The sequence below is a fragment of the Anolis carolinensis genome, chromosome 1 (assembly GCF_035594765.1).
Source record: "Anolis carolinensis isolate JA03-04 chromosome 1, rAnoCar3.1.pri, whole genome shotgun sequence".
NCBI lineage: Eukaryota > Metazoa > Chordata > Lepidosauria > Squamata > Dactyloidae > Anolis > Anolis carolinensis.
In genome coordinates, this window is record NC_085841.1 from 45,241,131 (window position 1) to 45,255,945 (window position 14,815).

The window sequence follows — 14,815 nt, forward strand, 5'->3', positions numbered from 1 at the left end:
GAGTGAGACTTAGTAAATCATGTAAGTTTCATGAATTCATTGATCCTACTCTAGCTGGGACTGGTACAGATTTTAAGCCTTATTGAGTCTACACTAGCAGGAACTAGTAAGTGGATTTACAGTAGTCGTAACATATTCAGTAAACAGGACTCCATGCTATTTAATTTTTAGAGACAAATCTTTTCCATGTGCTTTTTAAACTAGAAGATGTGGTGACAGCTACAAACCTTCATGACTTCTAAATGGGTTTTAACAACTTTATTTCCTACTTGTGAATCTCCTGTAAGCACCACTCTGGCCACTGTATGAAACTGGACTTGATAGGTCTTTGTTCTGATCAAGTAAGGTAGTTGTTTAGTACCCTACTTTCTTTTTTAATATAATTTTTATTTATAATTTTCGAGTTACATTAAAAGTGGGAGAACAAGTATTACTCATAGGAAAGAATCGGGAAGAAGAAACAAAAAAAAAAACCAACAGGCAATTAGATGGAAAAGAAGAAAGAGAGAAAAATTGAGAAGAAAAGAATGAAAAAAGAAAGAAAAAGAAAAAAGTTATTGTTACTACTGCACTTACAGATCTTCTGTGTTGTGGGTCAAGTTTTCTTTATATCTGCCCATTTTTGACATTGGATTTTTTACCTGACAGTCCGTGGGATGTTTTATAACCATTTTCAATAAAGATCTATTTTCTCTTTCCTCAAAAAGAGTCACAATTTATTCCAGTCTGTCTTTTGCCCTTGTGAGCTGTTCTGTGCCAATATTTGTGTCAGTAAGTCCCTATTCCTGATGTCTAGGATTCTTAGAATCCATTTTTCGGTAGAGGGAATTTCCTGGGTTTTCCACAGTTGAGCTAGGCATCTCCTTGCAGCAATAACTAAATAAGTAAATAGCTTATTTGTATTTTGGTCCATTTGAAAATCCGTAATTCCTAAAAGAAAATATTCTGGTTTACAATAAATTTTTTGGTAGTATTTTCTCCATTTTTCCATGGGCTTTGTGCCAGAACTTTTTTAAAACTTTTTTTACATTTCCACCACGTGTATGAAATTACCTTTGTGTCTTCCACATTTCCAGCATTTCCCATTATTTTTTCCCTTACTGAATTTGGCTAATCTTTCTGGTGTTAGGTACCATCTGTAAAACATTTTGTACCAGTTTTCCTTCAATTCAGCTGAGTATGTGAATTTGAATTTCTTTACCCATATTTCTTCTCACTCTGTCATGGTTATCGTGTGGCCTACGTCCCTAGCCCATTTTACCATCACCTCCTTTACCTGTTCATCTTCTGTCTCCCATATTAATAATTGTTGATATAATATTTTTATTAGCTTTGTTTCCGTCTTTAGGATTTTGTCCCAACATGTGTCCTTTTTTTGAAATCCTATCTTCTTATGCTCGGTGAAGCTCTCTTTTAGTTGCCAGTAGTTCAGCCACGTCATTGTCGGATCAATTACTTTGATCTCTTCCTGAGTTTTTAGCCTTACATCTTGGTTGTCTGTTTTTAGTATTTGTAGGTCAGCCATTTTTCCCTTGGGATTTCTCTCATATGATCTGCCTCCATTGGAGATAACCATAATGGTAGTACCCTACTTTTTCTTATCGTCAGTAATTATTATATGGGAAGGATAATTCAGACTCCTAGATATCTCACGATGTGGTTGGGCTTATTCCTCTTTCCAGATGTTCCCTGAAATTCACCACTAAGAAAACAAATGGGCTGGTCAGAATGTTCCTGACATATTTGTGTGCCTGGTGTGTTTGTCCTGTATTATGGATGCTTGTTTTTTTGTTACTTTTTTCTTGATTCCAAAATAACTTCTGACTTCCCTAAGCTCACATAAATGTCCTCATCTTTCCAACCAGTTTTCAAGCCTATTACTGATATGTTTATCACCATAGGTTATATTCCCAGCTGCTGTTTAGTCTGTAGCTGCATTTCAGCAAGATAAAAATTGCAGTTGATGTCACAGGTTTTCTGAGGCGTAAGGTAGATAAGTTAACTAGTTTAGACATCAAGCAGTTACTGCATAATTTCTGGTTATTTATCTGAACCTTTCAACTTTTTTTCAGGTTGTTTGCCTGAGAGCTTTTCCTCTTATGTGCTAGAAAGTAACCATGATATGTACTACATGAAGTGTAGAGGTTATCACATTTGTATTGAATGTAGGTTATATTCTTAAAAAGTGACTCTTTTCATAATTAGAATGATTTCTGTTTATGTTTTAGGTTTTCACAAGGTGATGGAAGGCATTCATAAAGCCCTTGAACTTGGATATGATCCTGTCAAGGTGAGAATCTCTAACATTGTAGGTTATTCATGATGAATATGTCTTGGTAGGTTTAGAGGTATTTTAATTCTTATGTGTTTTATTTCTCTAATTTTATTACAAAATGTGTTCAAATAAATACATTTCTTAAATCACCTCTTCTATCATGTATTTATATCTTGTTTCCTAAAATTTGGACAATGTGGTTTACAATTTAAAAGAGCATGACAATTACAAACAGAGAAAAGGTAACTTAAAATAGAAGTCACTATTTACAGCATTAAAATAGTTCATCCCTTAAGTTAGCTCACTCTTCAAGCTTCTTTCCTTGTGTTTACAGAAGGGAAAAAAGAAATGAGTGTAGTGTTATCTGATCTAGTAGCATGGCTATCAAGTTTGACAAGTTTAGTCCAAAACCACAGTTCTCAATAATATACTCCAGTTCCCATCTCTAGCAACCATGTCCAAAGTTACTACTTTCGAGGAAAAACAATTGCCCGTTTCAGTGATAGTTGTATTATGATTCTAAATGTTGTTCTTTGATGCTGAGTATATTATTGTAAAACCAGTTGATTTAATCAGCATCCTGGTGTTTTTCTCTTTCTAGGTGAACTGTGTGGTTATGAGAGGCCTCAATGAAGATGAGTTGGTGGATTTTGTGGCACTTACAGAGAAATATCCCCTCGATGTGCGCTTCATAGAATACATGCCCTTCGATGGCGAGTACTTCTGCTCCTTCCTGTGCTGTGCTTGAGAGAATGATTGTACTAAAACCAGACAATTCCCATTTCTTTAGAAGAGGGTGGTAGAATTGAATTGAATTTATTTAATTCAGAGGAAAGTGATAGAAAATGCCCTCTGAAAAATCTTGCTGAGAAAGCCCTTGATAGGTTTCCCTTAAATTAGAAACAGCATAAAGGCATTCTACAACTACTATGTATTTACTACCCCACATTTTTCATGGGGTGGTCCCAAGGAAGTTTGAAGATTCAAGATAATTATCAATTCTATAGATTTCAAAATGTTCTGTTTGGAGGGTATCTTGACTTAATCTTAGAAACATGGTTGGTGGTAAATGAAAAATGCTTTCTAAGTGATTTCACAGATTTATAGAATCAAAAGTTTAAATATCAAATTATATACTAGATGACTTTCCCTCATATTAAGCCTGCATAATATTTTGTTCTGAATTTTATCTTTATTTCATTTCTCCTCCTTTTTCTGCTTATTCTTCTTTTTATGATTCCTTGCTTGTGAAGAAATGCCCAATCTTCTCCAGAATTCCTGGCAGAGGCTCTTTCCCACAAGATCCAGATTGGGAGCCTGCCCTTGGCTTATAAGGACTACAGCCCAACCAGGGCTCCCCACTTGTGACTACATGGGGAACAATATTTTCTTTTCCATCAGTGGAAGGATAATTCCGTAATGTAGATTTCGGTTTTAGGAAAATCTTTTTTTTCCATACAAGGGCCACATATCCTTGAAACTTCTGGATGCCATGTGCCAGTGATAAATGAAGCAAAAGTCTTTGATTTCTTTTCACAACTTCATTGTAAGTTTGGTAATTTCCTTCCCATTGTACAAGATGTTGCTAAACTAGTGACCCTCCTAGATGGCTTACATCTCCAGCGTTTGGCCAAAATGGATGGGGCTGATAAGAGTTCAATTACAAAAATCAAGATTAGCTTACCTGCTCTTTCTTTCCATATTTACATTCTGCCCTTCATCATGAGATCTTGGGGTGGCATACAATCAAATTAATTTTATTTGAACCTCTGTAATTCACACATTCCAAACATTTCCTAAGTCCTTACTCCAGAAAAAAGAGTTAAAGTTAGCTACAAAAAGAGCTAACTGAGCCTAAGTGTCAAGGCTTTCATAACCTTTTGTCGATTCAATGAAAATAAGTTAAATAGACATGCTGCTTTAGAGCCAGAGGAAGGTGACTGTTGTCAGAGCGCGCGGTTTGGATAAACACACATGCAGCAGAAGATCAACGAAGAATCACTGGCACCAATAAAGAGGCTGAAGCCTGTTTGGCTATCTACAATAGGTTTACTAACAAACGGAAAACTCTCAAGACGATATATACAGACAGAGTGCAAAGAGGCAGAGAGGGCAGAGGGCAGAGGGGAAGACAGATAACACAGGGAGCTATTTATAATCACCTCTGCTGTCTGATGCAATACACAGTTAACTCTTTACACACTCGCATAGTGGACAGCAGACAGCGCATGATGCAATCTCCAGCTCACATTGCAACACTATAACTTAATTACATTTAAACAACTCTATATACAATCATTCCCTCTTCAACAACTGTGTTGTATCCCTTCTCTAGTTTGGCACTGCTCTTCCAACCCTTGGGCTCCTATCACTCACCTTGCCTTCCTACCTTTGACATCTCTCCCAGGATTTGGTACTTGGATCCCAAGGTGACCACTGTACTGGAGCAGCAGATGTTTTCATTTGTGGATTCAGATTGTAAGACGCACCCTAATTTCAGTGCTACCACCACCAAAAATACATAAGATACATCTGCAATTCTAAGACCTACCATGTTTTCAGAGATGTTTATATAGGAAGAAATGTGTCTTTGAAATGAAGACATGCAATATTCTTAAACTTCACCATTTCTCTAGTCCTGAGTCATCCTATCTGTTTGACAGACAATCCTTTGGCTTTATATCCACTCACCATATACACACACAAAGCCCCCCCCCCCCCAAACATTCCAGTAGCAATGACCGACTGTCTGTAGCTGCGTTTACCTTGCAGAATGGAAGATTATGGGACTACATAATAGTAGTCTTTATGTGAAGAATGTGAAGATGTGGCCTGTACACGATGAAACAAGATTGACTTCTGCAGTGCCACAGACTAGTATGCAAACCAGTGGGTTCAGTTGCAACGGCAGAGGTTCCTCTTAATATTAGGAAGACATTCCTGTTAATGAGAACTGTTTCACAACGGAGCACTCTACCTCAAAATGAACTATCCTTCATTAGAGGTCTTTATGTAAAGAACGCCCTGTGAAGTAGGGAGATTGGTTTAGGTGGCCTTCGGTATTATCCTCATAACTGTGACTCTGTAACCACTTGAGGATGAGAAAGGAGTAAAGCTGAAGTTTTAGCTATAGCAAATAAAAGAGAGCGAGACTAAGAGCTGCATTAAATTAGAGGATAAGAATGGCAAGTCTTACATTTTTTCCTCATGAGTTTGGGATGTCACCTAACATAGGGTTGCTGTGAGCTTTTTGGATTGTATGGCCATGTTTCAGTAGGATTCTCTCCTGATATTTGGCCTGAATCTGTGGTAGGCATCCTTAGAGGTTTGTTTAGAGGTCTGTTGGAAATGATGTGGTGTGGGGTGTGTATATATATATGTGTGTGTGTGTGTGTGTGTGTGTGTGTGTGTGTGTGTGTGTGTGTGTGTGTGGAATGTCCAGGGTGGGAAAAAGAACTTTTGTCTGTTTGAAGCATGTCTGAATGCTGCAGTTAGCCAGCCTGATTAGCATTTGAGTAGTCTGCAAGGCCCGGCTGTTACTGCCTGGGGGCATATTTTGTTTGGGAGGTGTTAACTGGCACTTGATTGTTTGCTCTCTGGAGTTCCCCTGTTTCTGAGTGGTGTTCTTTATTAACTGTCTTATTTCTGGTGTTTTTTTAATACTGTTAACCAGATTTTGTTTGTTCATTTTCATGGTTTCCTCCTTTCTATTAAAATTGTCCACATGCTTGTAAATTTCTCCTTACATAGTTTTTCTTGGGTCCTTATAAACTTGGAATTTCTCTGATATTTCTCTATTTGCACATCTTTTTATACTTCCTTTCAATACTTCACTGTAATCTCAAGGACACTTAAGTCTTCTCTTATCTGTTGTAAACAGTCTTCAAATGAAGTCTCCATCTGTAGGTGGCAAGTTGGAATATTCCCAGAGTGGTTATCATTGCAGCTGTGAGCCACAAGATAATCATTGGCATCTGAGAAATTGTTGCAGTTTTTCTTCATTGTTCTTATTAACAGCTGCAGTTCTCTCACAGCTGACCTTCATTTTTTCTGTAGCTTTACAGAAAACAAAAACAAAAGCATGCTAAGCTACACTGTACCATCCTAATGCAAATTTTTCAGCAGATTTCATAGCCTTTAGTATGTACTATGACTTCTAGGATGCCTTCATGCATCCTGGAAATCATACTATGTGTTTGTAATTTGTCTGCATTCAACCCTATGGCTGTGACTCATTAAACAATTATACTTGTGTCCTTCTCATGCTAGGCAACAAATGGAACTTTAAGAAAATGGTAAGCTACAAAGAGATGGTGGATACAATCAAGCAAAGATGGCCAGAGCTAGAAAAACTGCCATGTGAAGAAGCCTCTAGCACTGCCAAGGTAGTTGACAGCATGATCGGGGAGCCCCCTAAAGCTTTTCAAAGTTTCAGACATGTTTAAACGTGTATCATGCCTTTGCCAATTCTGTTAACTGTCAAAAAGAATAATGCACAACTGCAATTGTCACATTAGATCTCCTACCATAAAGCAGTCTTAATTATGGCTTCCATAATCACCAAAAGGTTCATCATTATAGATTACTGAATCAAGGAGTATTGGTAGGCAGATGGTATGACTATATATTGAGTAAGCTGATTGTTAACATTAACAAAAGGGGAGCAGTATTGGTAAATCAGCAGTTGGAACAATCACCTGATTAGGTGATTCTAACTCCTAAACTACCAGTGGGATGGTAGAGAAAATATGTGTCCTCTGGATAGGGAAGGATATCTCTGGTTGTTTGCATGCTGACTCATTGAAAGAAGGCATTTGGAATCTAGTTACTCTAAAACCACAGCAGGAGGTTATATGGTAGCCCTCAGAGAAGGTGAAATGAAGACAGAGAAGGCAGTATAACACAATAACTGGAATCATCACAGAGTACTTTTAAGTGTGAGCTAAAAGCAGTTTCCCAGGTGATGCTATACATAGATATACTTAGAGAAAGTCCTTAATCTATATCCTTCAATAAGTATGTTCTTTCTTATGTATCAGTAGTCCTAGAAAATTTTATCTATATTCTTGTTGCTTATACATATGGTTTACAGATCCAAAGAATTCATGGCCAATTGTAGTTTCCCAGAATTTGTACACAAGACTAAATATAGATATGTCCAGTTCTTACACATGATCCACATATGTTTGGCATGATATTTCCTTCACAGAAGCACGCTTCATATAGAAATGTTGTAGTTTGATCTAGTCCTCTTTTATTGCAGAACTTCGGGGAAAATAGTAACAAGACCTTCCTCTTTCTATACCTCATAAGCAAATTCTCATCACAAAGTTCAATAGGGACATCTCTTCACAAAAGAAAAATGTGTTGGTTTCACACACAATTGTACTACATTTTTTTCTAGCATTGGCATTTGTTTTTGTAAATCTGTGTTACATACAGCCTACAGATAGACATATGCCATACACGACAGAGCCCAACAAAACAAATTATTTTTCTTGATGTCTGTTTTTAGGCCTGCTCTTGGAATTTTGGAGGGTGCTTATTTAGCAAATTGCATTAGATAGACCACATCAGCTCTAGTTTTTTAGATATCGTTATCATTGCTCTCTACAGGCTAGTAGATGGCAACTGGTAGGTGGCATATGTTCTGTATCTCAAAAACTAGAGCTGATAGGGGAAAACTGGTGCCATTTTTGGAATCAAATATACCCAGAAAGAGGGCTAACATTTAAGGCACCAAAATGTGTGTTGGCCAGTGTTAGCAGTAGTTGACTGATTTGATTGAAATCTGGCCTTTCCGCCCAAGAATTCAGTTAAAAGCGCACATTACAAATGCTTAAGATCACACATCAGAAATCACAAGATACATTTATGTTAAGTTGAAAATTTCTAAAACCATGAATTGCAAAATATTGCCTAAAATACAGTGAAACTGATCATAGTGGAAGCACTAAAGACAAAGTATATGCTTATTTTCTCACCTGGTACAAATGGGTTAGTTTTTAGCTGTCACACAAAAGACAAAAGTGTAAGGGAGAAGTAGATCTTTGATAGACAAGAGTTCCATATCTGGGGTCTCACCACCAAGAAAGCCCCATAGGCTACATTTAGTATTCCAAGACATCTTTATTTATTTACGACATTTTCTACCCCACTTTTCTCAACGTTACACATAGGCAACTATTTGATGTCTTAAAAACAGTGTACAATTCAAATGGATATGGAAATAAAATTATAAAATACATTAAAGCAATTAAAACATTTAAAAACAACACATTCACAATTAATCATGTAATCCACAAGCATAGTCTGGGCCATTCCAAAGGCCATTGCACATCATTCCATATAAGTCTATTGCACAAGATTTCCAAAGGCTTGGTCACAAAACCACATTTTCAGTCTCTTATGGAAGATCAGAAGGGAGGAGGTGATCTAATATCCCTGGGGAGGGAATTCCACAGCTGAGGGGCCACCACTGAGAAAGCCCTGTCTCTTGTCCCTGCCAATAGTGCCTGCGAGGAAGGCAGGACAGAGAGCAGGGCCTCCCCAGACGATCTTAAACTCCGAAATGGTTCATAGAGGCAGATGCATGTGGTCAGGTAAGCTGAGTCAGAACCGTTTAGGGCTTTATAGGCCAAAGGCAGCACTTTGAATTGTGCTCGGTAGCAGTCAGTGGAGCTGACAGAGGGGTTGTATACTCCACTATCAGGGCTTCTGGGGACAGTATCAGGATAGTCTTTTAAGTACATGGGTCCTGAACTATTTAGGGCAGTGGTTCTCAATTTGGGGTCCCCAAATGTTTTTGGCCTTCAACTCCTAGAAATCCTAACAGCTGGTAAACTGGCTGGGATTTCTGGGAGTTGTAGGCCAAAAACATCTGGTGACCCCAGGTTGAGAGCCACTGATTTAGGGCTTTGTATTGAACTCTTCCATTTTTTTATACCATGTTATATCCAATTTTCATGACATAGTAATGATTGTGCATGGTGACTGCTTTTATGTTTCTTCTTTTTTGCTCCCTGGATATGTCAGGCATATAAGGTACCACATTTTGAGGGACAGGTCAGCTTCATCACCTCGATGTCTGAGCACTTCTGTGGCTCCTGCAATCGACTTAGAATCACAGCTGATGGGAATCTGAAGGTAGTGTCATCATATTGCTCAATAACTGATGTACATATTTGATTGATTATATAGAACTTCATCAACTCCTCACAGGCAGAGATAGTATTGTATGCTAGACAGATCAAAAGGCCATGGGGTGAAGGATCCCTAAATATGAACAACAAATCAAATTATAACTCTTAGTCATTCATTTACATTTACATTTTTAAAGTGTGCCTGAAGGAGCAGCAGCTGTCCCTTTTGGCTCATCTGCTGTGACTTGGAAATGTTTTTCCTTCATCTCGTTTTCTTCATAGATATGTTTGAGCTGTAAAATTAATTGGTGAAAAGCTTGTGAAGATAAACACATTATTCAGCTTTTTGTCATCTTAAATTGGCAAACTACTCCAAGCAGTATGGCTGGGGACTGGGGAGGGCTTGGTGTTTCTACTTTTCCAGTATCCAATTTCACTGCAGAGGTCTGATTTGATGTATCAAATCAGGCATGTGTTGCACAGATTGAGCAACTAAACTGAGACTGAGAAATGTATTTTGTGTGTGTGTATGTGCTCTGAGTGGTGGATCTGTTTTCTATGCCACATTGTTCTGTAATTAAAAGTAGCGTGAGATTAGTGTTGGCACTCATGTTCTTGTAGTAACAACAGAAGTTGTCCTGTTGCCGATTGACACTATTTCAGAAGCATCTCTCCAAAGTTAGGTGAAAGATTTAGAATCGCTGCTGCTGCTGCTTCTGCTTCTGCATTATAGTTATTTCTGACTTATCTCAACCTTTGCTTTTATCTGAGGCTGAGAATGTGTGTCTTGTTCAAGGTCATCTGCTGTGTTCCCATGGCTAAGCAGGGATTTGAAAGAGTCATAGTCTCATATTCAAACCACTACACCACACTGGCTATCACCAAAGCTGAACAAAATTCACCAGCAATTGGCTTGGCTGCTTATGTTCATGTAGCATTTACTGCCACTTAAAAGCAATAAAAGCTGATGCACTGGGAAGGTGATATCAGTTATCTTGCAACAAAAACTTCACCTTCAAAAAAGCAACTTTCTTATGATAGGAGGTCCATCTAAAATTGGAAAAAGGGGGATCAGTCTACAAGAAGAAAGATAGATCAGGCAAGAAAAAAATTGAAAAAAAGGGGACTACAGTTGTGGTCCTGATTATCAGCTTCCATGGGTACAAAGTTCTTAGTGCAATCATTGTTCCAGCTTTCACCTCTACTAGCATCCTCTTTGGTCTCCTTTTTTCAGGTGTGCCTTTTTGGAAGCTCAGAAGTGTCCTTGCGAGATCATTTACGATCTAATGCCTCAGAAGAAGAATTAGTTCAAATTATTGGTGAAGCTGTTGGCAGGAAAAAGAAGCAACATGCAGGTACTTTATAGCCTCCCACAAGTGTAGGCTGCAATGTACATCCCACGGAGTTATCCAATCTGAAATTGAATGTATGGGTTAAGCCAGATATTGTATCCATCTTTTCTGGGATCTTGCTAATTTTTCACATGAAAGAATGCTGAAGGTGTTGCATGCTTTTTGTCATAAATTGCAACTGCTCACTTCATTTGCTTTTATCATTATTTTTTTTTAAAAAAAAAAACTATCCTATCTAGTAACCAAAAATATTGTTAATGTCCTGCTATTTTGAAAAGCAAGCATTGCATTTGTAATTGCTCCATCCCCAAGAAAACGCAATATTTTTCTTGATCAAGGGCTAAAAATGTAGTCTGGCAAAATTTCATTAACCATTAATTATGTGGGTGTTCAAGAAAGGTTTTTTTTTTTCGTGTCTGGAGCAACTTGAGTCGCTTCTGGAGTGAGAGAATTGGCCGTCTGCAAGGACGTTGCCCAGGGGACGCCCAGATGTTTTGATGTTTTTACTATCCTTGTGGGAGGCTTCGCTCATGTCCCTGTATGGAGCTGGAGCTGATAGAGGGAGCTCATCCGCGCTCTCCTCGATGGGATTCGAACCTGGCAGCTTTCAGGTCAGCAATCCAACCTTCAAGTCACGAGGCTTTAGTCCACTACGCCATTGGGGGCTCCATTTCAAGAAAGGTCTGCTTATTGCATTGGCATCAGAACTTTAAGAACCACTAAAATTCTGCATCCAGAAGACCCTTAGTCTTACTGTTGCGGTCCTTAATCAATAATGTGAACTTCCAAATGGATACCTGAACAATTTCATAGCACACAAAGCCAATCAAGATATTCCAAAGAAGGGGCAGGCAGCCTTCAATCTAGCATATTTTTTGTTGCTACTTGACCCTGAGATTCATTAATCAAGAGTATTCTGTGAAAGATGTAGGTTTTATTTTGTGTATTACATCAAAGTATATAATCCTTCATAAAGTTACTTTTTTCCTTCCAACTCAGCTATGAAGCTAGGCGAGTTGGCATTTTATTGTTGCTCTTATTAACCAATTGGAAGGAATTCCTTCTAATAGTTAAGTAGATCTAAATCTACCTTCTGCCAATATATGTCCAAGAATGCTCTAATTGTATATCTTATAATGGCATGGAAGTCTGATTCCTTTTTTATTACAGCTACTTTTTGCTGACTGAAGAATAATGGCTAAAATATTCTGTATTGGAATAAATTATGTCTTTTTAGCAGTGATCTTCTAAATACAATGCCTCTTGATTAGAAAAACTATCTAGATGAGTAAAAATTTCAAAACTCTCTAATTCTTCTCTTTTCATTCTTTTATTCCCAGGCATGTTCAACATTTCCCAGATGAAGAACAGACCAATGATTCTCATTGGTGGGTGACCAATCAGTACGTAATAAACTCCATAATACTATGGATATGTAGCCTATCTGATGAATCAATCTAAAACAGAAATCACAACCTTGTTGTCCAATATTATCAATGTGTATAAGCAATGGAGACTGAAACTTTGTTTTTGTCTGAACTTTTAAGGAGCTACTTAGGGTGTAGAATCCTGACCACAAAGTAGATTCACCACCATGGAGAGTGTATGTGTGCTTTGAAGTCTATGTATGACAACCTCATTAATATTGTACAATTTTCTTAGGCAAGGAATGAATACTCAGAGGTGATTTTCCCAATTTCTTCTTCTGAAACCCTGAGTTGATCCACCACTCCGTTATGTGCCCTCTTTTTTTCACTCGCTCGCTCGCTCTCGCTCTCACTCTCACTCTCTCCCTTCCCTCCCTCCCTCCTTCCTCCATTCTGCTGGGATTTTCCCTATTCTCCAAGAATTCTCAAAGATTATTGCCAGTGGTTCTGAAATTACTTCTGCTAGTTCCTTGGATGTAGTTCTTCTGGCCTTGGAGGCTTGAATTTGTTTAGAGTAGCCAGGTATTACTTGATTACATCTTTACTTATTTTGGATTTCATTTCCTCTAATACTTTGTCCCCTCCATATTGCTGAGGTATACCAAAGACCCCTCATTATTGTTTTTAAATCTCTCTGGCAAGCCTGAGCTCATTATTGCTTTAGTCTTTCAGATCTTTTTCCTACATATGTTGGTTATTTATCTGAATTCCCATTTTGGTGATTTCCCCCCTTTTCCAATTTAAATCTTAGCTCAGTTGAAATTTGCTTGGTCATCATCCAGTCTGGTTTTTTAGACTTCCCTTATTTTTTCTCCTTGTTGGCACTGTTTGCAATTGTGCCTTCAGAAACTGCCATCCATCATTAACTCCTTTCTCTTTTAGTATTCCTGTCCATGGGATCATGCTCAGTATTTCCCTACATTTCCTGAAATCCGCTGTCCTAAAGTCTAGAATGCATACCTGACCTCTCTTAGTTTCCACTTTCCTCTGTATCACAAACTCCAGGAGAACATGGTCATTCCCACCTAAGGATCCCATCACTTCCACTCCACTAATCAAACCCTCAGTGTTGGTTAGGATCAAATCCAGAATAGCTGATCCCTTTATTGCATTTTCCACTTAATTGACAAAAGTATTGTCTGCAAGGCAAATGAGGAATTTGTTGAACATTGTAATCTTAGCAGAGTTTTTCCAAATCAGAATACTTGAAGTCTCCCATTACTACTATAACTCATCTTTCTGCATATGTGATCATCTGTTAAAGAAAAGGCTTCATCCAAGTCTTTAGTCTGGCTTGGAGGTCTCTAGGAAACCCCTCACAACTATAGCTTTTTCAGTTCTCACTCCTTTAATTTGTATCGAAATGCTTTTGATCTAGTTGCCAGGATTTAAGTCCTGCATCTCTTTGCAAGTGTCAATATCCTCGACATATAATGCTACTCCACCCCCTTTCCTGTTTGATCTATTTCTCTCAAATAAGTTATATCACTCCATTACTACATTTCAATTATATGATGATGATGATGATGATGATGATGATGATTCACACAACATAGTATGACACAGCAAACAAGATAGATATGCTGGATTTCATATCACAAAATCACAAGTCGAACACTTCCCAAGCGTTTAGGACTGTGTGATGTTGTTGTTGTTGTTATTATTATTATTATTATTATTATTATTATTATTATTATTATTATTTACAGTATTTATATGCCACCCTCCTCACCCTGAAGGCGACTCAGGGTAGATCACAATGCACACGTACACAGCAAACATTCAATGCCGTTTTTAGACATACAAGACAGACAAACAGATAGAGATATTTTGGTATCTTCCAAGTTCAGCACCTGGAGGTTATGCTCAATTTGGATACAGGGGTGCTGTTGCTTCATCCACTATGATGCTGAACCCTTTTGATCGTAGTATTTCCTCCTTGTTCTTTGATTGCCGGCATTTTTATAGTGTCATAAAATACCTCCCCGCTTTTTAAGCAGTGCCTAATTTCTTTACTCACAGCTTGGCTGTTTTCAAATTGCTTAGGTGGACAGTAAGCTAGACTTAATAGTCAAGTGTTCAATCCGACTCAGGCTTCAAACTTGCCACCTTCTGGTCAACAGTGATCTGTTGCTGCTGGCAATTAACCCACTGTGTTACAGCCCAGCCCGGGCTGTAGCACAGCTGGTAGGACTCATCATTATAGGTGACTGCAAATGCTTCTCCTTGTTCCTTTATTCTGATTATTTAGATTCCTAGAAAGAATTGCCAGAGAATTCTGTCTCTATCCTCAAAAATTATCGCTTATTACCTTCTCTGTTTTTCAGAGATCAACATTACTGGCTTCTCCCCCAGAAAGGTCAAGTAATTCAGCTGAAGCTCTGTCCTCTCAAACACACCATGAAACATATGGCCTCAAACACCTGGCCTCAAACGAACCAACATACTAGACACAATAACCTCCAAACAGCCTTAAAAATAAATGTATCACCTTACAAACAAGCACCCAGCCTTTATATGAAACAGGAAACAAACACACAGCCTCCAGCACTATCCAAGAAACAAGGCCTTCCCCAAGCAGAGCTCCCCTCCTGCTTCCGCTTCAGCCACTGGGCCTCT

At 38.2% G+C, this 14,815-nt stretch overlaps 2 protein-coding genes across 3 annotated transcripts in view; one reads left to right on the plus strand and one right to left on the minus strand.

Moving 5' to 3' along the window:
• The window catches only part of daam2 (dishevelled associated activator of morphogenesis 2), a 328,775-nt gene that overhangs the window by 44,700 nt on the left and 269,260 nt on the right, over nt 1-14,815 (minus strand). The window lies entirely within an intron of this gene.
• The window catches only part of mocs1 (molybdenum cofactor synthesis 1), a 47,621-nt gene that overhangs the window by 19,939 nt on the left and 12,867 nt on the right, over nt 1-14,815 (plus strand). The window contains exons 5-10 of one of the 2 annotated variants that reach the window (XM_008125908.3): nt 2,229-2,290; nt 2,877-2,988; nt 6,545-6,660; nt 9,311-9,421; nt 10,652-10,772; nt 12,110-12,157. In XM_008125908.3, coding sequence (XP_008124115.2) covers nt 2,229-2,290; nt 2,877-2,988; nt 6,545-6,660; nt 9,311-9,421; nt 10,652-10,772; nt 12,110-12,157 — 570 coding nt within the window. Of the gene's footprint in view, nt 1-2,228; nt 2,291-2,876; nt 2,989-6,544; nt 6,661-9,310; nt 9,422-10,651; nt 10,773-12,109; nt 12,173-14,815 lie in introns of both variants that reach the window. The other variant, XM_008125909.3, reaches the window with a different exon arrangement.